The sequence below is a fragment of the Artemia sp. Qi Xiang Cuo genome, chromosome 5 (genome assembly GCF_049724085.1).
Source record: "Artemia sp. Qi Xiang Cuo chromosome 5, ASM4972408v1, whole genome shotgun sequence".
Lineage (NCBI taxonomy): Eukaryota > Metazoa > Arthropoda > Branchiopoda > Anostraca > Artemiidae > Artemia > Artemia sp. Qi Xiang Cuo.
This window is the reverse complement of record NC_142798.1, coordinates 46,625,669-46,651,183: the sequence shown is the minus strand read 5'-3', so window position 1 is coordinate 46,651,183 and position 25,515 is coordinate 46,625,669. Positions and strand designations below refer to the sequence as shown.

Sequence of the window (25,515 nt, the reverse complement as noted above, 5' to 3'; positions counted from 1 at the left end):
CAGATTTCTACTTCTCTTGAATAACTAAGAAGACCAGCGTCCAGCGAGTGACTCGCGAAGTTTCTACCTAATGAATAGGCCCAAATCTGTTGTAAATTAAAGATGGGATTTGAGAAAGACTGATAAAAAAAAAAAAAATGTTTCCGGTCAACAATGATCGCCTCGGCCTTCCCTTATAGACGCGACGCCGGGGACTGGTGCTAATTGTAGTAGCAGTGTTACCATACAAATATTCCCTTTTTGATCATGTCACTTATCATTTCCTGAAAGTTACAAATTGATATATCCAGTGATTCATGAGTTACACTATTTTGACAATCTGTAAAAAAATAGCATGTTTTGATTTAGTTCAGCACTCTCCTCAACATTCTCTGAAAGGCTCACCTGTTTTCCCTTAGTCTTTTTGGAAAATGAAGATCAAACATGAATACCTTTTTCAGTGGCGTGGGAGGGGGTTAAGTTGCCCTCCAATCACTTTCGACTATTAAAATGGGCACTACCCCTGTCAATTTCCAATCAAATGAGACTTTTTCGAAGTTTCTAAGACAACAAATGGCATTCTCAAAATTTCTATCAGATGCGTTTCGGGAAAATACGAGGCATGGGGGGTATCCACCCTTCCATCACCCTGAATTTCAAAGAGGGCCCTAAATCTTCTGATTAGAAATCCAATAAGCCCCCTCCGAAGTTTATATGATCACCCTTTCTATATAAACCTTATTTGCCCCCAGGGCTTAGCTTACAACCTGAGGGCTGTAGGAGGGTTGTCATCCTCAAATACATAATTTCCGGACCTTTCAACCACGTTTAACAAAATGGCTATAAAATTTTGATTGGATGTGTTTGGGGAAATGGTGGGAGGGGGATTAGTTGTCCTCCAATCACTTTCGACTACTAAAATGGGCACTAGCCCTTTCAATTTCCAATCGAATGAGTCTTTTTAGTAGTTTCTACGACAGCAAACGACCATTTCAAAATTTTTATCAGATTCGTTTCAGAAAAATACGAGGTGTGTGTGTGGGGGGGGGAGGGGGCATCCGACCTTCGATCACTTTTAATCTAATATATGGTACTAGAACTTCTGATGACCAATCCGATGCTGGGATGCCAAATGGACACTTTTAGTGCCTTTTGGACACTTTTTCACTCTGAAGGACACCGGGACACTATTGGATCAAAAAAGGCAGCTTTTTGAAATAAAGGACACTTTTTGGACATTTTTCCAAATCAAAAATCAAATGTCTTATTTTCTTCTTTTTTTTACTTTTTTTTTAATTTGTACTTTAGTTTTAAGCTTTGGTAACGGCTTGGGGATTTTTCTTAGATGTTTTTGTGCCCTGCGCAAGCACCATTTATCAACCGAATAGGACCTAAAGTCTTAAATAATTTCTTAGACCACAATGCTTTTCCATTTACAAAAAATTAAATAAGAAAAACGGGTTTTAATTTCTATAAAGCAGTGAATACATAAAATTCTATAAAGCAGTGTCTATAAAGCATGTATTCACTGCTTTATAGAAATTAAAATCCGTTTTTCTTGTTTAATTTTTGTAGACCTAAAGTCTTAACAAATGTGGTAAGCTAGAACTATCAAATCCATCTTTTTCTTCTATCCTACGGTTGTCGTTTGTCATCAAGTCGGTCAACTTCAAGGATCTACCTACTGCTGGTGGCAAAGTCACCAAGGCCACTGAGAAGGCTGTAAAGAAGAAGTGAATGGCCATTCTGTTCCACTGCACGTTCCGCGTAAATCCCTTTGGCGTGTAGCCGTGTGCATATGGCTGATATTATAAGCCTTCTGAAGCCTATTACTGATTCTAAGTGGGAGCAAAGGGGTAGCTAAGCCTGGAAATTTCCACGGCGGTGGTGGGCATCCCGGCAATGAGGCTTGACTATTCGTCCCTAGGCTACATAGGAAGTCTGCTTGCGCATCTCAAAGTGGTGAAGGGATGTAAACATCACCGAGCTCCACGCCGAGCAAGGTGATGGCCAACGCGCTTTGGGTGACCACAAGACTGGAGACCTTGTGATGTACCTTATCCCCAAGAAACGCTCAATAATGATGACAAATATGATGATTAAAAGTTTGGCTACGGCGTCCCGGGTATTATGCAATGTGACGAGAATGGCGTTCTCGTCAAAAAGTATGCTAGCTACCGTCCTATCAAGAAGACAAGGCCTGAGTATCGGCTGCTGGAACCTGTGCTCGATTAAATGTTTATTGACACAATCTTTTGTAGCTGATGAATATTATCTTTATAACTTTGATAATCTGTGTGTTTCTGACACGAGACTAAATGGACATAACATCTTGACCCTTGAATTTTCGGCTGGGAAGGTGGTCTCTTTGTTAACTCAGGAGCATTAGATAGATCTGGCTGAGCGGGAGTAGGTATCCTGTTGTCCCCCAAAGCAATCAGTGGGCTCATTGAATATTAGCCTGTGTCTGAGAGAATCATACGGGCAAGAATCGAAGGTCGCACGAACAATCTGACTATCCTAAGCGTTTATGCCCCAATAAGAGATGCCACTGAACAGAAAAAAGATCAGTTTTTCAGTGACCTGCAGACGGTCATTGATAAGATTCCCCGGAAAGATATCCTCCTACTTGGAGGTGACTTTAATGCCAGAATCGGCAGAAAGCTGAATAACTTGGAACAGGCGATCGGCAAGCACGGCCTCGGAGACCGATGCACAAATGGAAACAGGCTTCTGCTGTTCGCAATGCAGAACAGTCTCGCTATGGCTAACACCTGGTTTAGGCACAAGTCGTGTCATACGTATACATGAAAATTTCGTGATGGAAGAGTAAAGGCCCAAATAGATTATCTCCTTGTATCCCGATGGTGGATATCCATGGCGTTGGACTCTAGAGTGCGTAGAGGTGCTGAGACGAAATCAAAAAATGGATCTGACCCCTTCTTACTGAAGACAAAGCTAAAGTACAGACTTAGCTCAAGGAAGACTACTATGCCGAACCAGAAAATAGACGTGTTGAAGCTGAAAGTAGATGAGTACCGAGGAGCATTTGTCCTTGAACTCTCAAACCGATTCGTGGAGGCAACCCCGACTGATCAGTGCCCCAACTGCCCCAAGATAAAGATTGAGAAGAAATGGAGCAAACTCAAGGACCACATCAATGAAGCTGCCTCAAACATACTTGGGTTTGTCAAGCATAAAACCAAGAAATGGATCTCAGAAAGGACGCTTAAACTCTGCCAAGAAAAAAGAAATGACCAACAAGAAATTCCCCACATACAAAGTGCTACGACAAGAATGTCACAAATCGGGAAGAGCTGACAAACAAGCCTACTGGTCTAATGTTCCCAGTGACATGGAAAGAACCACATAACAGAACAAAACACGAAAACTCAATGAGATACTTAGAGAATGTATCGGGAACAAAAAGCAAATTACCATTCTCTCGCTTAAGGTGAAGGATGGCAAAGTACTCACGTGCAGTGAGGAGTATATCCAAAGATGGTGTGCTCACTTTCAACAGCTATTGAGACCAGAAGACAATAGTAATCGAAAACACACACTTACCGCAACCCCAGAACCCCCCACTTAACCAGGCTTATGAAATGTATGTACGGACCCACCCTCCAGGGGTGAAGTAATTAAGGCGATCCAAGTTTTGAAAAACCATAAAAGCCCAGGAATAGCTGAGATTACTGCCGAGCTACTGAAAGCTCTCCCTGAGGTGGTGATGGATAAACTTCATAGCGTGATAACTGAAGGCTGGGACAATGAAAACATCCCAGATGACTGGAAGACCTCAATAATTGTCCTTATCTTCTAAAAAGGAGACCTAATGGACTGCAAAAACTAACAAGGTATATCCCCTATCCCCATTGCTGTCAAGCTGTTCGCAGTCATACCTTTAAATAGATTCAGAAACACCCGAAACATACGAACGGGACTCACCCGAGCAGGATTCAGGCCGGACATGGGTTGCTGTGACCAGATTTTTAGCCTGTGACAACTCCTTGAACACCGGTTTAAACACCAGCAGGAAACAATTCAAATCTTCATAAACTTCATTACCTCGTTTGATTCGCTCCATCATGATGCAATATGGGAAGCAATGAGACAGGACGGTGTGCCTGAGAAGATCATCAATCTGCTCAAGGCATACTATGCTGGAACAAAGGCCCGGGTAAGAGTCGATGGCCATCTTTCAGATCTGGTCCTGATCGAGGAAGGTGTACGACAAGGCTGTGTCCTTTCACCATCTTTGTTCAACTTCGTCATCGATTGGATCCTCAGGGTCCTGGACAAGTATAAAGGCGTTGCAGTGAGCCCGTCCTTCTCCGTCACAGATCTTGACTCTGCTGACGATGTGAACATGCTTGCTGAATCTGCTGCAGGAGCCCAGGCTATGATAAATGATATGGCAGTCAAGGAACTCTCGACTGGTCTCCAAATAAGCCTACCAAAAACAAAATCCATGCGAACAGATTGGATGGATGAAACCCCTGTTGCCCTAAATAGTAATCAGATAGAGGACGTCCAGTCGTTCAAATACCTCGGATTGATGGTAAACCTTGCCGGCAAATCTTCAGAAGGAATCTAGAGCCACAAATCGTCAGACTGGAGTGTCTTACTTTAACTACGGAAGCAGAGCGAAATATGACAAACGCACAAAGTGCCGAGTGTATGAAGCTTTGGTTCCCTCTATCCTCCACTATGGATATGAAAAATGGTCACTTAAATTAGCCGAAGCGTTGAGCTTGAATATATTCAACCACAAATGCCTGCGCTATGTCCTGGGAATCCGCCTCTCAGATAGAATCTCGAATGAAGAAGTAAGGTGAAGATGTGGGGATCACCCACTTTTCTCTGACATTGTTAAGCACAGTAGACTGAGATGGTTTGGCCACACAATGGACAGACCAGATGACCATATAAGCAAAATATGTCTCAAATGTTTACGACTAATTGCAAGGAAGAAAAGGGCAGGAGACCTAAAGAAAACATGGCTAGCAATAGTCAAGTCGGATCCGGAACTATTCAGAAGATTCTGAAAAAATGGCCGTCGCTGGGATCGCCAGTGGCTTGAAATGGTGTGACCTGCCACTTTCGACCAGAACCTTTGAAAGGAGAAATGTTGTCATCTGCTGGACACCACGATGAGTCCGGATACGGCTTGAAAATGCAACAAGTACAAGTATGCACAAGGTTTTTATTATACTGCTGTCATAGAAAGAAAGAAGTTTCGCAGAAAAGCTGTATTGTGGCTCAAATTTATTTATAGCCGCTAGCGAATGTTTCTGTTTTAAATTCTATACTTCCAGCTGTGATTTTTTGTCTAACGCTTGTCGCCAGTTTCTATCGAGTATAATTCAAGCGAATTTATTTCAATCAGCCTTGTCTTCTTACTTTTTTAGTTCTCGAAAACGTCATTTTTTTTCTCCTGGCTACTTCTAAATGTTCAGAAAACGACAAGATAGAGGAGTTCTTAAATGATTTTAACCCCTTGACCAACCAGTTGACTGAGTGAGTAAGGAGATTGACGTATTTTGTTGAACTTTAAAACCATGTAGGTCAAAATAGACATTTTGTTGCTACAGCCGTTTGGACCTTGTCACACCCAAAGATCCTTAATAGCTACCGAAGATCAACGAATCGCATCTTTTTCGCATAACTTATGAAAATGCCGAAGTGAAAATTAATCTCTATGATTGGTTCTTTACTTTTCGAATAAGATAGGTAGCGGCATTGATAATCGGTATAAAATTTCGCTCTGTTGACATTCTAATGACGATTAGATCATTATCAACTAGTATTATTGGTAGCGTTAAGGACAAAGATGGAAATACTTGCAGAAATCATGCAGGTAACAGACCGCGGGGCAGCAGAACAAAGAAGGACGAATTTCACAGATTTTTGGCACTTTTTTCACAGGCTTTGAAAATTCATAGTGGCAACCCTGTCTATTCGCTAGTTTTCTTACAGGGACACTAAAAGTGTCCATTTTTGGCTGATTTGTACACTTTTGTCCTTAAAAGTATTGGTAACCCTGATCCGATGAGCCCCCTCTGAAGTTTTTACGACTACCCTTTCTATACAAACTTAATATGCATCTAGGGCATAATTTACAACCCTTGTCTTGAGGGCTGTCGGGGGTTGTCATCCTCAAAGGTATAATTTTCGGACCTTTTAACTACGCTCAACAAAATGGATATCTCAAAATTTTGATTGGATGTGTTTGGGGGAGTGGTGGGCGTAAGAGGGGGGGATAATTGTCCTCTAATCACTTTCGACTATTAAAAGGGGCACTAGCCACTTCAATTTCCAATCTAGCAAGCCTTTTTAGAAGTTTCTAAGATAACAAATGGCCTTCTCAAAATTTGTATCAGATACATTTCGGTAAAATACGAGGTGTGTGTGGGGAGGGGGGTATCCACCCTCCGATCACTGAATCTTAAAGAGGGTACTAGAATTTTTGATTACCAATCCAATGAGCCCCCTCCAAAGTTTATACGATCACCTTATCTATATAAACCTTAAATTCCCCCAGGACATAACTTAAAACCCTTGTCCTCAGGGCTATGGGGGGGGGGGGGTCATCCTCAAAGACATAGTTTCCAGATCTTTCAAATATGTTGAATAAAATGGCTATCTCAAAATTTTGATTGAATGTGTTTGGGGAAATGGTGGGCGCTGGAGGGGGGTTAGTTGCCCTCCAATCACTTTCAACTATCAAAAAGGGCACTAGCCCTTTCAGTTTCCAATCGATGAGCCCTTTTCGAAGTTTCTACGACAACTCCTTCGATACGAAGTGTTCTGGCTTAAATAAATAATACATTATACCCACATCACTCTTAACTTAGGCAGCGCTATTGCGCTGCCTATGATATTCTGAGGTTAATCCCGACCCTGAAAGAAGTGATTTTAAATATGGGTGCAGTTTTGAAATTTCATTCGTGCCCACTTTTGGCACCAACAGTAGTTAGGACAGTCCAAAAAACAGATACTCCTAAAATTAGGTAAGCTAACCTAACAAGGATGTTATTTGATAAAATCAAAAAGAACATGTTCATTCTTTTATCTGTATTATATTATTAGTTATTTATCGAATGCCCTGACGAGGATAGGCTGGGTATAGAAGGCTGGAGCTGTTCCGGTGATGTGAAATGGTTTGGGGTCTCCGCTCCGTCAAAAGTTCCTTTCTCCATCCCTATCCCCAACAGGGAAATCCTGAATGCGTAGCCTAATAGTGGAACAGGGTGGACCTTTCACGAGTTTATCTAACCAAAACTGTGACTGCTAATAGTGCTTTAGTGTGTCCTTGAAGAGTGGCACCGCTCGAGGAAATTACAGCCTAGTGAACGACACAGCATTTGCACTGGATTCTGATGAATGAAGAATTCTTCTGGGTTTGGTCTGTTTTAGTTGTGTTTTTTTTTTTGTCTGGAAAACCTCTTCCTTGCTAAGTTCATGCATTGGTTCTGGGGCCATTACCTTTCCTGAGGCCCTAATAATTTTGATGATTTAAAGAATATGAAAATTGCAACTTGGAATGTTACAATGTTAAAAAACAACTACTATATCGGCATTCTGACTGACGAATTCTGACGCTTCGAACTAGACTTGTTAGTACTTTCAGACATTCATATCCCATGGGTAGGAAACATTAAACTAGGTAACCTAAAATTTGTTTACTCAGTCAGGAGGATGGGGTACATAGGCAGAGAGTAGGGCTCATGGTGAATAAGGAAGCTGAAGTTAGGAAGGTATTAATAATAGAATACTGGTCGCTCATTTTATGAATAAAAAGTGCAGGGGATCAGTCATAGTAGTATATGCCCCTATAGAACCGACTAATGGAGATAGTAGTGATTCAGCTGAATTTTCTTTATAGCTATAGGAACAAACAGACAAAGTCACAGGTAGAAATATGGTATTTTATTAGGAAATGTTAATGCCCAGGTCAGTAAAAATAGGGATAAATTGTGTTCTAGCATAGGTAATTTTGGTATAGGAAAACAAGTTTTAAATAGGAATTTTAAGTTCGCGTCATTTGTGTAACTTTCGTCCCCCGTTAACACCCTCTTTTTAAATTCTTTCTGATTGTGAACTCCAAGAACAAATCTATTTTACGAGTGCTATTACGACTTCAAATGACTTAAGTCACGATTGCACTATCAGACAACCTTGCAAATTACTAGTAAGACCATTTTATTTGTCACTGGAGTATTTATATTGTGGAAATTTTTTTTTCCTCGTCACAGTAAAATAATGTAAATTTAACAATTGTGCAAACTTAACAAAAATTTGAGCGATAAAAACTTACCTAATATCAACAATGTTGTCAAGTTGGTCATAAATCCTTTTGGCACCAGATTCAGGATCATCTCCAGACAGTGCTGCAGTCAGCATCTCCGCATATATTGTGGATGACTTTTCTAATTCTCTGTTTTTCCTAATTCTCGGCAAAAGTTGTCTCCTCACTTTTATCAAGTCATTCATATTGATAAACGTCAACTTTAAGTAGTTTTGTTTAAGACCCACCAAGTGATTTAGCTAAAATACGTAAAATACGTCATTGAAAATAGAGTAATTTAAAAAAAATACAACATTAATTCATTTATGTTACAGATGTTGTTTGGAGGGAAAATGATATTCTGAAAAATCTATATCGGAATCTGCTGGTCTTACTGCGCACCATAATTTACGTCGTTTTATGTAAATAATTGTTAAGTGTGCAAGTTTGCTTTTTTGTTTTTTGTTTTTGATGTACTCCACTTCTTTTTGTTCATAGTGGGTAATACATAAATTATTATTGTTATTATTATATCCCATGATAATACTGTTTCAAAGGAAACTTCTAAACCGATTAAAAAGCTTTTTTTGTGGTTCTACCTTCTACCTTAACAAAACGATCTGCCATCTGCCAGTTCCACAGCTCAAGGTCTTCTTGATGAAGTAAAAGATTGGTGCTGGTCAAGTGATATGGCTCTTAACAGCCAGAAGAGTGCCATTGTACATTTCGGGACCCCTTATCGTATGAGAGACGTACAGGAGACATCCCGACTTATGGGAACGACATTACACCGCAAGCTAATATGGTGAAATTTCTTGGTGTGTATCTTGACTGTTTTCTTTCTTTTAAACCCTATATAACTAACACCCATTTTCTCATCCTCCGCCAGTCCTCAATGATGGACCGGGTTAACTAATTTCTTACTCCAGATGTAATGTTTTCTCTTTATTGTGCTTTCATTTTTCCTTGCCTTTCTTATTACTGTTCTGTCTGGGGTAGTACTAATAAATCTCTTCTCTGCTCACTTCAAAGAGCCCAAAACAGGGCAGAGAAGGCTACTTTTCTTCTCCCTAGGCTTTAACCTTCCTCTGATCTTTATAATGATACTGGAATAGCTCCGCTGGATCGTATTGTGGGTAAAAGTAATCTTTATTTAGCGCATCCTCCTTTTCTAGGTACACTTCCACTGTCTCAGCAGCAGTTTTTCTCATAGACAGGCTCAGGTAGGTACTGTTCTTCTTTACGTAGTTCTTCTTACAGATTTATTTTACCTGAACGTAGACCTCTGAGCAGCTCAGAGGTCTCCTGTTTATCAATCAATTCTACTATGGAACTCCATCCCCCCTGATATCCATCTATCTCTGTCTGCAAAGGCAGTTCCTCGTCGAGTCTTTCCAGTTTAGTAATTTTTGTCCCTTTTTTTAGTTCTATCCTAATTTATATGTCTCTCTTCTTTTCTTTTAAAATCATTTTCAGTTATATATTAAAACTCCTTATAAATCTCCTATCTGTTAAATGTCCTTGTCTTATTCCAGTGGTATTGTATGTGTTAAATAAAAGTGTTTCATTTTTGTTTTGTGTGGCCCACTACAAGCCAAGCTTCTTGGGCTTAGTAACCACTTTACGTTTGTGATTTTAGTTTTTTTTTCCCCAGACCCACTCCATATGGACAGGGTAGTCGCAAAAACTTCGAAGGGGATCATCTGATTGGAAAATGGAAGTTCAAGTGGGCTTTTTAAGAGTCTAAAGTGACCAGAGGGTAGCCGGCGCCCTCGCAGGCAATTTTTAGCTGTCCTCCCCCAAATGAAGTCCGATAAAATTTTGAAATAATCATTTTTTTAAAATAGTCTAAAGGTCAAATAAGTATGCCTACAGGGATGACACACCCCTCAAAGCCCTTGGGGCAAGGGCTGTAAAATATCTTACACAAGTTGCCCATTATTTATATATATAAGGTTTCCTATTGGAAAAAGGACGGGTGTTTGATCCTAGATCTCCAAAAAGGCTTATGGTAATATGGTGAAGCTTTCAAAAAATGCTGAGGGGAATGCCGAGCAAAATCAAAACATTCTGTGTGCCTACTGGCTGTCAAAAGGATGTATCAGCAATATCTAAGGACTGGCTGAGAGCATTAAGTTGAAACTTTCAGGATATGTTGAGGGGGATGTCAAAGAGCGACCGGAAGACAACCAGTCCCTCTTTGTCCATTTTAGAGGCCTCCTCCTCTCAACACTGATCAAAATTTTGAGAAAGAAATTAGTTCAAAATAGTCAAAAGTTCTAATAGCTATGCCTCAGGTATACCATGTTCCCCAAAGTCCTAGAGGCAAGGATAGCAAATTATGCAATTTGCTCGTTGTTTACACGCAGCATTTATCATTGGGAATGGGAGGAGGGTTATTTTTGATCCGGGGTGTCTCCAAAGGCTAAATATATTAAGGTGATACATCGAGAACGGTGAGTCTAATCAAAAAACATCGTGCATTTAGGTTACCAAAAAGGCATGTCTGTAAAATCTTAGGAATGTCTATAGGTATTAAACTTGAAACTTTCACAGCCAATACTACTGTTGCCACTACTGCGACTGCAGCTGCGAACACTTGCGACTGTAAATACTTAAGACTGCGACTGTTTGCAACTTTGACTACTTGCGATGTCGGCTATGACTACTTGCGACTCTGACTACGACTACTCGCAACTGTGACCGCAATTACTTGTAACTGCGACTACTTCTACTTATAAAATCTTTCAGGAAATGTTGAGGGTGATATTGAACAAAGTCAAAATCACACTGTGCAGGCTGGCTGTCAAAAAAGCGTATCAGCAATATCTCAGGAACGGCTGAGGATATTAAATAGAAACTTTCAGAGCATGCTGAGGGGATATTGGAAAGTAACCAGCCTATGCCTTTTTAGGTGCCCCCTTCCCAACACTAATCGAAATTTTAAAAACCATTTCGTTAAAAATAGCCAAAATGTCTAATAATTATGCATCCGGGGATACCTTGCTCCCATAACCCCTGGGGCAGGTAATGTGAGTTAAGCAATGTGCCCAATATTTACATATATGATTTATTATTGGGAGACGATGAATATTTGGTCCTGGGTGCGTCCGCAAAGGCTAAGGGTACTAAGCAGGAACCTCAGGAAATGTTGAGGGGCACACTAAACTAAACCAAAAGACACTTATGGATCCAATTTTTCAAAGGGCCGCATTCTCAATATCTTAGGAACGGCTAAGGATATCAACTTGAAACTTTCAGGGTCACTACTACTACTAATACAACTATCGAAATTGCAATTACGACTGCGGCTACTTGCTACTGCAACTACGACTGCTTGCAACTGTTATGACTTGCGACTTCGACTACGGCTACTTGCAACTGAGGGCTTAAGATTGACTAGTTACGGTGATTAATAATGACATTCGTTTTGTGAGATTATTTTTATTACTTTATATTATGTAATGTTTTTCTGTTCATAGGATCCTATTAGTAGAAGGGGGGGTCCGACTCGTGACAGTACCACGTGGTTTATGGTTTTGTCACTGAGAATGAAAAAACAGGAATTTTCTCACTTGAAAAACCAGGAACTTTGTCACATTTATGTCTGTTTTCATGGTTTTTGTCAGTGAGAATGAAAAAACAGGAACTTTCTCACATTTATGTCTGTTTTTATGGATTTTGTCAGTGAGAATGGAAAACCAGGAACTTTCTCACATTTACGGATGTCAACACCAATTTATGATACTGTCAACATTTCTCCAGGAATAGATCCAAGTCATTAATGTCTTTGCCTCGGAAACAACTCTTTTGGTCTAACTCCAAAGGATATTAATACCCACTCACAATGGAACCAATTCTCCGAGAAACATCTTAGTGATGAAATGTTTTAGCGCGGGAATCAAGTTTCTTATTAATTTGAAATGCATTGTCACCGAGATATCAGAAACAAAAGGAGCACGCTGACGTACGTTTAGGGATAATTTGGGCGAAACTGTTTTAGACAGGTTATGGAATTATTTCGGCGAAACAGTTAGAAGAGAATTTGAGGGTCAAACTCTGTGCTCGTTATAATACACAAGTTCCATTTCAACAGTGTTGTGAGGTCCTCTACCACAACCCCAAAGGGTTCAGATCCCCCTACCCCAACCCCAAAGGGTTCCAATCCCTCTACCCCAACCCCGAAGGAAGCCACCGGTCCTCAAAGGTCCACTGGGCTCCCAAAGGGCCCCCCCGGCCCTCAAGGTTCCCCCAGACCCCCCCCCGGGGCCCAAAGGACCCCTCCCCCTTTGGCCCCCCAAAGGGGCCCCCTCACCCTCCATCTCCTCCCTCCTCCTCCCCTCCCCACCCCCTCCTCCCTCCTCCTCCTCCCCCTCCCCTTCCCTCCCCTATTTTTTATACTTTTTTTGTGCATTGAGACACAGAACGACCCCCTCCTCCCGGCCCCTCCCCCCTCAAAAGGTCTGATTTTTCAAAGTTCATTTGAACTTCTTTCATTGAAATGCAAGGGTTTTAATATTTCAATAGTGTTATGTTGTGGTTTACCGTGTCATACTTACATTCTCTGATTTTTCAAATTTCATTTTGAATTTCTTTCATTGAAATGCAAGATTTGGAATATTTCAGTAGTGTTTTGTCGTGGTTTACCTTGTCGCAGTTACATTCTCTTAAATTTTCAAAGTTCCTTTTGTATTTCTTTCTTTGAAATTAAAGAGTTGGAATATTTCAGTAGTGTTATGTCGTGGTTTACTTTGTCACAGTTACATTCTCTCGATTTTTCAAAGTTCATTTGAATTTCTTTCATTGAAATGCAAGGGTTGGATTATTTCAGTAGTGTTTGTCATTGTTTACCTTGTGACATTTACATTCTCTTAATTTTTCAAATTTCATTTTGAATTTCTTTCATTGAGATGTAAGATTCTGACTATTTCAATAGTGGGTTGTCTTGGTTTACCTTGTCACAGTTACAGTCTCTCGATTTTTCAAAGTTCATTTTAGATTTCATTCGTTGAAATGCAAGAGTTGGATTATTTCAGTAGTGTTTTGTCATGGTTTACCTTGTCACAATTACATTCTCTTGATTTTTCAAAGTTCATTTTGATTTTCTTTCGTTGAAATGCAAGAGTTGGATTATTTCACTAGTGGTTTCTCGTGGTTTACCATTTCACAGTTACATTCTCTTGTTTTTTCAAAGTTCATTTTGAATTTCTTTCATTGAAATGCAAGAGTTGGAATATTTCAATAGTGTTTTGTCGTGATTAACATTATCACAGTTACATTCTCTTGATTTTTCAAAGTTCATTTTGAATATAATTCATTGAAATGAAAGAGTTGGAATATTGCAATAGTGTTTTGTCATGGTTTACGTTATCACAGTTACACTCTCTTGATTTTTTCTAATTTCATTTTAATTTCTTTCTTTGAAATGCAAGGGTTGGAATATTTCATTAGTGTTTTGTTGTGCCTTACCTAGTCACAGTTATATTCTATTGATTTTTCAAAGTTTATTTTGAATTTATTTCGTTGAAATGAATGGGTTTGATTATTTCTCTAGTGTTTTGTCGTGGTTTACATTGTCACAGATACCTTATCTTGATTTTTCAAAGTTCATTTTGAATTTCTTTAGCTGAAATGCAAGAGTTGGAATATTTCACTAGTGTTTTGTCGTGGTTTACCTTGTCACAGTTACATTATCTTGATTTTTCAAAGTTAATTTTGAATTTTTTTCATTTAAATGAAAGAGTTGGAATATTTCAGTAGTGTTTTGTTGTGGCTTACTTTGTCAGAGTTACATTCTCTTGATTTTTCGAAGTTCATTTTGAATTTCTTTCTTTGAAATGCAAGAGTCGGAATATTTCAGTAGTGTTTTGTCGTGGTTTACTTTGTCACAGTTACATTCTCTTGATTTTTCAAAGTTCATTTTGCATTTTTTTCATTTAAATGAAAGAGTTGTAATATTTCAGTAGTGTTTTGTCATTGTTTACCTTATCACACCAACATTCTATTTTTTTTTCAAAGTTCATTTTGAATTTAGTTAATTTAAATGCAAGAGTTGGATTATTTCAGTAATGTAATGTCGTGGTTTACCTTGTCACAGTTACTTTCTTTTTATTTGTCAAAGTTAATTTGATTCTCAGTCATTTAAGAGCAAGGGTTAAATTATTTTAGTAGTGTCTTGTAGCAGCCTACCTAGTAATAGTTATATTCTCTTGATTTTTCAAAGGTTTTTTTGAATTTCAATCTCTGAAATGCAAGAGTTGGATTATTTCACTAGTGTTTTATCGTGGTTTACCTTGTCACAGATACATTCTCTTGATTTTTCAAAGTTCATTTTGAATTTCTTTCGCTGAAATGCAAGAGTTGGATTATTTCAGTAGTGTTTTGTTGTGGTTTACCGTGTCACAGTTACATTTTCTTGATTTTTCAAAGTTCATTTTGAATTTCGTTCATTTAAATGCAAGAGTTGGAATATTTCAGTAGTGTTTTGTTGTGACTTACTTTGTCACAGTTACATTCTCTTGATTTTTCAAAGTTTATCTTGGAATTTCCTTCGTTGAAATGCAAGAGTTGGAATATTTCAGTAGTGTTTTGTCATGGTTTACCTTTTCAAAGTTACATTTTCTTAATTTTTTAAACTTTATTTTTAATTTCTTTCATTGACATGTTAGAGTTGGATTCTTTCAGTAGTGTTTTGTTGGGGTATACCTTGTCAGACTTACATTCTCTCGATTTTTCACAGATCATTTGAATTTATTTCATTGAATTTAAAGGGTTGGATTGTTTGTAAAGCATTTTGTTGGTTTGTACCTTGTCTTAGGGACATTGTCTAGTTTTTTAAAATTTCATTTTTTATTTAATTCTTTTAAATCAAAGAGATTTAATATTTGACTAGCGGTTTGTAATGGTTTACCTTGTCAGAGTAACAATATATTGATTTTTCTAAGTTACTTTTGAATTTCTTTCGATGAAATGCAAGTCTTGGATTATTTCAGTAGTGTTATGTCGTGGTTTACCGTGTCACAGTTATATTTTCTTGATTATTCAAAGTTTATGTTGAATTTATTTCATTTAAATGCAAGAGTTGGAATATTTAAGTAGTTTTTTATTGTGGATTACTTTTTCACATTTAAATTCTCTTAATTTTTCATATTTCATTTTGAATTTCTTTCTTTGAAATGCAATAGTTGGAATATTTCAGTAGTGTTTTGTCGTGGTTTACTTTGTCACAGTTATATTCTCTTGATTTTTCATAGTTCATTTTGAATTTCTTTCATTGAAATGCAAGAGTTGGATTATTTCAGTAGGGTTTTGTTGTGGTTTACCTTGTCACAGTTACATTCTCTTGTTTTTTCAAAGTTAATTTTGAATTTATTTAATTTAAATGAAATAGTTTGAATATTTCATTATGGGTTTGTCGTGGTTTACCTTGTCACAGTTACTTTCTCTTTATTTTTCAAAGTTCGTTTTGAATTTCTTTCATTTAAATCCAAGAGTTTGAATATTTCAATAGGGGTTTGTCGTGGTCTACCTTTTCACAGTTACATTCTTTTGATTTTTCTAAGTTCATTTTGAATTTCATTCATTGAAATTCAAGAGTTGGAATATTTCAATAGTGTTTTTTGGTGTCATACCTTTTCACAGTTACATTCTCTTGATTTTTCAAAGTTCATTTTAATTTCTTTCATTGAAATGCAAGGGTTTGAATATTTGACTAGTGGTTTGTTGTGACTTACCTTGTCACAGTTACATTCTTTTGTTTTTTCAAAGTTCATTTTTAATTTATTTCATTGAAATGCAAGGGTTGGAATATTTCAGTAATGTTTTGTTGCGGCTTACCTAATCACAGTTACATTCTCTTGATTTTTCAAAGTTCATTTTGAATTTCTTTCGTTGAAATGCAAGAGTTGGAATATTTCAGTAGCGTTTCGTTGTGGTTTACCTGGTCACAGTTACATTCGCTTGATTTTTCAAAGTTCATTTGGATTTCTTTCGTTGAAATATAAGAGTTGGAATATTTCAGAAGCGTTTTGTCGTGGTTTACTTTGTCAGTGTTACATTCTCTTGATTTTTCAAATTCATTTTCGATTTATTTCATTTAAATGTAAGAGTTGGAATATTTCAGTAGTGTTTTGTTGAGGTTTAACTTGTCACAGTTAAATTCTCTTGATTTTTAAAAGTTCATTTTGAATTTTTTTCATTGAAATGTAAGAGTTGGAATATTTCAATAGTGTTTTGTCATGGTATACCTTGCCAAAATTACATTATCTGAATTTATCAAAGTTTTTATTATACTTATTTCATTGAAATGCAAGAGTTTGATCATTTCATTAGTGTTTTTTCATGTTTTAACTTGTCACAGTTACAATCTCTTGATTTTTCAAAGTTCATTTTCGATTTCTTTCATTGAAATGTAAGAATTGGAATATTTCAATAGTGTTTTTTTGTGCTTTACCTTGTCACAGTTACATTCTCTTGATTTTCCAAAGTTCATTTTGAATTTCTTTTTCTGAAATGCAAGGGTTGGATTATTTCAGTAGTGTTTTGTTGTTGTTTACCTTGCCACAGTTACATTTTCTTGATTTTCAAAAGTTCATTACGCTTTCATTTCATTAAAATGCATGAGTTGGAATATTTCACTAGTGTTTTGTTGTGGTTTACCTTGTCGCACTTACATTCTCTTGATTTTTGAATTTTCATTTTGAATTTCTTTAGTTGAAATGCAAGAGTTGGAATATTTCAGTAGTGTTTTGTCATGGTGTACCTTGTCACAGTTACATTCTCTTGATTTTTCAAGGTTCATTTTGAATTTCTCTCAGTGAAATGCAAGAGTTGGATTATTTCAGTAGTGTTTTGTCGTGGTTCACCTTGTTAAAGTTACCTTTTCTTAATTTTTCAAAGTTCATTTGAATTTCTTTCATTGAAATGCAAGAGTTGGAATATTTCAGTAGTGTTTGGTTATGGTTTACCTTGTCATAGTTACATTCTCTTGATTTTTCAAAGTTCCTTATGGATTTCTTTCATTGAAATGCAAGAGTTAAAATATTTCAAGTTTTCTCGTGGTTTACCTTACCACGCTTACATTCTCTTGATTTTTCAATGATCATTTTGGATTTCTTTCGTTGAAATGCAAGAGTTTGAATATTTCAGTAGTATTTTGCCGTGGTTTACTTTGTCAAAGTTACATTCTCTTAATTTTTCAAAGTTTATTTTGGATTTCTTTCTTTGAAATGCAAGATCTCGAATATTTCAGTAGTGTTTTTTCATGGTTTACTGTGTCACAGCTATATTCTTTTGATTTTTCAAAGTTTTTTTCTTTCATTGAAATATGTTTTGTTGTGCTTTACCTTGACACAGTTACATTTTCTTGATTTTTGTTAGGTTAGGTTAGGTTAGGCTAGATCAAGTTAGGTTAGGTTAGGTTAAGTTAGGTTAGGTTAGCCTACGTACGCATTTCAAGGAAAGAAATTCCAATGAACTATGAAAAATGATGAGAATGTAACTGTGACAAAGTAAACCATGACAAAACACTACTGACATATTCCAACTCTTGCATTTCAACGAATGAAATTCATAATGAACTTTGAAAAATAAAGAGAATGTAACTGTGACATGGTAAACCATGACAAAACACTACTGAAATATTCCAACTCTTGCATTTCACTGAAAGAAATTCAAAATGAACTTTGAAAAATCAATAGAATATAACTGTGACAAGGTAAACCACAACAAAACGCTACTGAAATATTCCAACTCTAACATTTCAATGAAAGAAATTAAAAATAAACTTTAAAAAATTAAGAGAATGTAACTGTGAAAAAGTAAACCACGACAAAACGCTACTGAAATATTCCAACTCTTGCATTTCAAAGAAAGAAATTCCAAAATAAACTATAAAAAATCAAGAGAATTTAACTTTGACAATGTAAGCCCCAATAAAAAACTACTGAAATATTCCAACTCTTGCATTTAAATGAAAAAAATTCAAAATAAACTTTGAAAAATCAAGAAAATTTAACTGTGACACGGTAAACCACAACAAAACACTACTGAAATAATCCAACTCTTACATTTCATCGAAAGAAATTCAAAATGAACTTTGAAAAATCAATAGAATGTATCTGTGACAAGGTAAACCACGACAAAACACTAGTGGAATAATCCAACTCTTGCATTTCAACGAAAGAAATTCAAAATGAACTTCGAAAATCAAGAGAATGTAACTGTGACTAGGTAAGCCGCAACAAAACACTACTGAAATATTCCAAGCCTTGCATTTCAAGGAAAGAAATTCAAATTAACTTTGAAAAATCAAGAGAATTTAACTGTGACAAAGTAAACCACGACATAACACTACTGAAATATTCCAACTCTTGCATTTCAATGAATTAAATTCAAAATGAACTTTGAAAAATCAAGAGAATGTAACTGTGACAAGGTAAACCACGACAAAACACTACTGAAATATTCCAACTCTTGCATTTAAACGAAAAAAATCAAAAATTAACTTTGAAAAATCAAGAGAATGTAACTGAGACAAAGCAAACCACGATAAAACACTACTGAAATATTCCAACTCTTTTATTTCAATGTAACAAATCCAAATGTACTTTGAAAAATTAATAGAATGTAATTGCGACATAGTAAGCCACATCAAAACACTATTGAAATATTCCAACTCTTGCATTTAAATGAACGAAATTCAAAATGAACTTTGAAAAATCAAGAAAATGTAACTGTGACACGGTAAACCACTACATAAACCTACTGAAATGATCCAACTCTTGCATTTCAGCGAAAGAAATTCAAAATGAACTTTGAAAAATCAAGAGAATGTATCTGTGACAAGGTAAACCACGACAAAACACTAGTGAAATAATCCAACCCTAGCATTTCAACGAAAGAAATTTAAAATGAACTTAGAAAAATCAAGAGAATGTAACTGTGACTAGGTAAGCCGCAACAAAACACTACTGAAATATTCAAACCCTTGCGTTGCAAGGAAATAAATTAAAATCAACCTAAAAAAATCAAGAGAATGTTACTGTGACAATGTAAACCATGACAAAACACTACTGCAATATTCCAACTCTTGCATTTCAATGAATGAAATTCAAAATGAACTTTGAAAAATCAAGAGAATGTAACTGTAATAAGGTAAACCACGACATAACACTACTTAAATATTCCAACTCTTACATTTCAACGAATGAAATTCAAAATGAACTTTGAAAAAACAAGAGAATGTAACTGTGAAATGGTAAACCATTACAAACCACCACTGAAATAATCCATCTCTTGAATTTCAATGAATGAAATTACAAATTAACATTGAAAAATCGAGAGAATATAACTGTGACAAAGTAAACCACATCAAAACAGTACTGAAATAATCCAACTCTTTCATTTCAACGAAAGAAATTCAAAATGAAATTGAAAAATTAAAAGAATGTAACTGTAACAAGGTAAACCACGATAAACCACTACTGTAATATTCCAACTCTTGCATTTCAATGAAAGAAATTCAAAATGAACTTTGAAAAATCAAAGAATGTAACTGTGACAAGGTAAACCATGACAAACGACTACTGAAATAATCCAACTCTTGTATTTAAAAGAAAGAAATTCAATATGAACTATTAAAAATAATGAGAATTTAACTGCGATAAAGTAAATAAAAAGATAACACACCTGAAATATTTCAACTACTGCATTTCAACTACATAAATTCAAAATGAACTTTGAAAAATCAAGAGAATGTAACTGTGACAATGTAAAACGCGAAAACACAAATAATTCAACTCTTGCATTTCACTAAAGAAAATCAAATGAACTTTAAAAAATAAATAAAATGTAACTGTGACAAGGTAAACCATGGCAAAACACTACTGAAATAATCCAACTCTTGAATTTCAATGAAAGAAATTCAAAATGAACTTTGAAAAATCAAGAGCATGTAACTGTGACAAGGTAAACCACAACAAAACACTATTTAAATATTCAGACTCTTGCATTTCAATGAAAGAAATTCAAAATGAACTTTGAAAAATTAAGAGAATGTAACTGTGACAAGGTAAAACATGACAAACACTAATTAGATATTAAAACTCTTAAATTTAAATTAAATAAATTAAAAAGAACTTTGAAAAATCGAAATAATGTAAGTGTAAGAAAGTAAACTACTATATAACACTACTGAAATATTCCAACTCTTTTATTTCAACGGAGGAAATACAAAAGGAACTTTGAAAAAATAAGAGAATGTAACTGTGAAAAAGTAAACCAAGATATACCACTACTGAAATAGTCCAACTCTTGAATTTCAACGAAAGAAATTCAAAATGAACTTTAAAAAATCGAAGAATGTAAGTATGACACGGTAAACCACAAAATAACACTATTGAAATAATACAGCTCTTGCATTTCAACGAAAGAAGTTCAAATGAACTTTGAAAAATCAGACCTTTTGAGGGGGGAGGGGCCGGGGGAGGGGGTCGTTCTGTGTCTCAATGCACAAAAAAAGTAAAAAAAATAGGGGAGGGAAGAGGAGGGGGAGGAGGTGGGAGGAGGAGGAGGAGGGAGGAGGAGAGGGGAGGAGGGGGAGGGGAGGAGGAGGGAGGAGATGGAGGGAGAGGGGCCCCTTTGGGGGGCCAAAGGGGGAGGGGTCCTTTGGGCCCCTGGGGGGGGGTCTGGTGGAACCTTGAGGGCCGGGGGGCCCTTTGGGAGCCCAGTGGACCTTTGAGGACCGGTGGCTTCCTTCGGGGTTGGGTTAGAGGGATTGGAACCCTTTGGAGTTGGGGTAGGGGGATCGGAAGCCTTTGGGGTTGTGGTAGAGGACCTCACAACACTGTTCAAATGGAACTTGTGTATTATAACGAGCACAGAGTTTGACCCTCAAATTCTCTTCTAACTGTTTCGCCGAAATAATCCCATAACCTGTCTAAAACAGTTTCGCCCAAATAATCCCTAAACGTAATTCAGCGTGTTCCTTTTGTTTTTGGCATCTCTGCGCTAATGCATTTCAAATTAATAAGAAACCTGATTCCCGCGCTAAAACAATTCATCGCTAAGATGTTTCATGGAGAATTGTTTCCATGGCGTTTGGTTATTAATATCTTTTGGAGTTCGACCAAAAGAGTTGTTTCTGAGGCAAAGACATTAATGACTTGGATATATTCCTGGAGAAATGTTGACAGTATCATAAATTGGTGTTGACATCCGTAAATGTGAGAAAGTTCCTGTTTTTCCATTTTCACTGACAAAATCCATAAAAACAGACATAAATGTGAGAAAGATCCTGTTTTTTCATTCTCACTGACAAAAACCATGAAAACAGACATAAATGTGACAAAGTTCCTGGTTTTTCAAGTGAGAAAATTCCTGTTTTTTCATTCTCAGTGAGAAAACCATAAACCACGTGGTACTGTCACGAGTCGGACCCCCCCTTCTACTCCTATTTTTTCTTGTGCGGTTTTTTGTCCCTCTGTAGATTATAATAAGTTTATTTTCTGTCTTTTTTGTGTGTGTTCCTATTTATGTAAATTAATTGAGTACAATAACTTTTGCAGTATCCGCATTTCATCTTACAATGAATATGTTCCATTTCTTTCTCTTGTTTCTATTTATTTTCAAGCAGTTTCTTTTTCTTTCATTATTTTCGAGTTCTCACTGGTTCAGTTGTTTTTGCAACCTTTAGACTCAGACGATGTGGATTTTGCGAAAGTTTCTGCTGGCTCTGATCATAGTTTGATTTTGTACATTGGATGATAATTGTAATGGGGATAGACTGAGAGACCTAGAGTCTAACCCTTTGGTCTTTCCATATTCCAGAGGCAAAATCAATTTGTTGGAAATGTGATAAATGATGGTGGGCTAATTAATTTTCCAAAATGTAAACATTAATTACATTCCGAAGTTTCTGACCTTCCCAGTACCGGTGTTGTGAGAACAGGATTTTTAAATTGTAGAGGTTTGTTTTAGTTCACAGGATGCTCTTGTCGATGCAGTTCATAAACTATCTTGTCATATCGTTGGATTCTGTGAGACTTTTCTTACAGACCCGACTCCTCATGTTGTTTTTCCTGGAAATCAATTTACTTTTTAAAACCGATTGACAAGGCGCCAAGGTGGTTTAGCAGTATTAGTTAAAGAAGGTACCTCTTTTCGACGCCTTGCAAATCTGGAAGGTCCTCATCAGGAAATGCTTTTTGAAGTAATGGTTACTGGAATTAGTCTTGGAAAAAAAGATATAGTTTTTTGCGTCGTATACCGACCGCCTTCTTCTCCAGTCAAGTCTTTCCTCTCTGAACTCGGTGATTTTTCTCATCAACCTCATTTTCAAAAAAAAGATGTTATCCTTTCCAGAGATTTCAATATTGAACTTCTAGAAGCTTCAAATGAATCTTCTGTCGATTTATTGTCCTTCTTGCTTTTGGGCGTATCTGCTTCCTACTTGCCTGATACCTACAAGAATTCCACCTAGTTCTGCTTCTCTCATTGATAATATTTTTACATCTTTACCAATTCAAGCAAATTTTACTGTTTTGAGTGATATATCGGATCACTTCTTGCTGGTTTCAGATTTAGCTTTTACTTATAAAATACCGCAGGTAAGTTAGGAACGTCAAGTACGGTTAATAAATAAAATAACATTAAAGCACCTGAATGAAAACCTTGGTCTGTTGGATTGGCAGGAAGTAATATCCACGGAGGATACAGATATGGCAACTGCTACTTTTCTAAGAAATTTCAATTGCTGCCTTGATTCTAGTTGCCCATTTGTTACGAATAAAATTCGCAGAGAAAATTCCCTATAAGGCCATGGATAACGTCTGGAATTTTGATATTAGTTTTTTAAAAAGCAGTTAAAGAATCCAACTGATTATAATATTAAGATTTTTCAAATTTTCAAAAATAAATTAACCACAGTGATACGATTGTCGAAACATAGGTATTATAAAGAGTCTTTCGAAGAAGCTCAAAATTCTCCTCGCAAAACGTGGTCTTTAATTAATCCTTTTATAAAAAAAAAAGGAATTCTAAGTTTTCTGAAGTTATCAAACAGTTCGTAGTAACGAACTGTAAGTAAGGAGCGACCCGGCTCAATGGTAACCGAAACTCTAGAAAACGGGTTTTTGATACCAATAGATACATCAAAAGAATCAGATTTCAATGCTGATTTCAAATATATAATTTTCATCAAGTTTAGTGCTACCCATCAAAAGTTACGCGAGAAGCTGAGAAAATTTGGCTGATTTTCAAAAAAAGGGGGAAAGACCCCCTAAAAGTTATAGACCATTAATGAAAATCACACAATAGAGGTTTCAAGCTCATATCTACAAAAATGTGGAATTTTGCATTTTTTGCCAGAAGAAAGATCACGGCTGCGTGTTTATTTGTTGTTTTTTTTTCCAGGGGTGATCGTATCGACCCAGTGGTCCTAGAATACCGTGGGAGGGCTCATTGGAACGGAAATTAAAAGTTCTAGTGCCCTTTTTAAGTGACCAAAAAATGGAGGGCAGCTAGACCCCCTCCCACGTTAATTTTTTTCCAAAGTCACCCGATCAAAATTTTGAGATAGCCATTTTGTTCAGCATGGTCGAAAATATGATAAATATGTCTTTTAGGATGACTTAATCCCCCGAAGTCCCCAAGGGGAGGACTAAAAGTTATGAACTTTACCCAATGTTAACATATAGTATTGGTTATTGGGAAGTATACAGAAGTTTTCAGGAGGGTTTTTTTCTGGTAGTGGGGGGGGGGTGGGTCGGGGGTTATGTTGGAGGATCTTTCCATGAAGGAAGTTTTCATGGGGGAAGGGAAATTGCCATGAAGGGGGGGGCGGACTTGCCAGCATTATTTATTGGTTATTGGGAAGTATACAGACATTTTCAGGAAGGATTTTTTTCTGGAGGGGGGGGGGCAAGAGGAGGGGGTTACTCTGGAGAATCTTTCCGTGGGGGATGTTTCTTTGGGGTAAGGGACATTTCTCTGAAGGGGGCGCCGGATTTCCAAGCATTATTTAAAAAACGATCAGAAATTAAATAAAAAAACAAGTTTTTTCAACTGAAAGTAAGAAGCAACATTAGAACTTAAAACGAACAGAAATTATAACGTATGTGAGGAGGTTCTCCTCCAAGTCAATACCTCGCTCTTTACGCTACAGTTTTTTTTTAGTGCTTTCAAAAGAGCTATCTATTCTAATTAAACGGCCTTTGTGATTCAGGGGTTTGTGAATAAAATTTTTTTTTTAACTTTTAATGTAAAGAGCGTGGTATTGACTAAGGGGAGAACCCCCTCATATACGTAATAACATATACGTAATAAAAAAACAATAAAAAAAAACAAGCGATACGTCTCAATAGTAATCGAAACTTTTAGAAACGGAATTTTGATGTCAATAAATGTATCAAAAGAATGTGTTTATAATGCTGATTCTAAATATATAAATTTTATTAAGTTTAGTATTACTCATCAAAGACTACGAGCCTGAGAAAATTTACCCAATTTTGTAAAGAGGGGAGAAACATCCCCTACAAGTGAAAGAATTTTAATGAAAATCACACCGTCAGATTCAGCGTATCAGAAAACCCTATTACACAGGTTTCAAGCTCAAATCTGCAAAAATCTGCAACTTTGTATTTTTTGCCAGAAGAAAAATATACGAATATAGAAGTTAGTTACGTAAGTTAATTTGTAAATTACGTCATAACCAAATTTAGAGACATCCATTTAGCAAAAGAAAAGCAAAATTTTTATGCAAATTTTGTTTACTTATTCAATGACGGTGAGCCAAAATAAAAGCTGCATTAACTAAAAAACGATCAGAAATTAAATTAAAAAAAAACAAGTGTTTTTAACTGAAAGTAAGGAGCGACATTGAAACTTAAAACGAACAGAAATTATTCCGTATATGAAAGGGGCTCCCCCCTCCTCAAACTCTCGCTCTGTATGCTAATGTTTGACTATTTCACACAATTCTGTTTTTTATAACAAAAAAAACGGATGCGTAAAGAGCGAGGTGTTCAAGAGCAGATCGTCCCGTTCATATACGGAATAATTTCTGGTCGGGTTAAGTTTTAATGTCGCTCCTTACTTTCAGTTTAAAAAACTTGTTTTTTTTATTTAATTAGTTTAAAGGATGGATCGACTACTAATAAACCGGAGGAACCGGCTGATATTTTGAATACTTATTTTGCTAAAATAGGAGAGAAAATTGTTTCATCAGTAATGAACCAGTTTCATTCACG

General features: G+C 36.5%; 2 protein-coding genes across 2 annotated transcripts in view; both read right to left on the bottom strand.

The window, feature by feature from the left end:
* The window catches only part of PolE1 (DNA polymerase epsilon catalytic subunit 1), a 129,240-nt gene extending 120,716 nt beyond the window's left edge, over positions 1-8,524 (bottom strand). The window contains exon 1 of the mRNA XM_089089651.1: positions 8,300-8,524. Within this exon, the coding sequence (XP_088945777.1) occupies positions 8,300-8,475 (176 nt within the window). The 5' untranslated portion in view covers positions 8,476-8,524. The remainder of the gene's footprint in view (positions 1-8,299) is intronic.
* Positions 1-25,515, bottom strand: part of Git (ARF GTPase-activating protein GIT1) — a 497,129-nt gene that overhangs the window by 292,879 nt on the left and 178,735 nt on the right. The gene's annotated exons all lie outside the window — the stretch shown is intronic.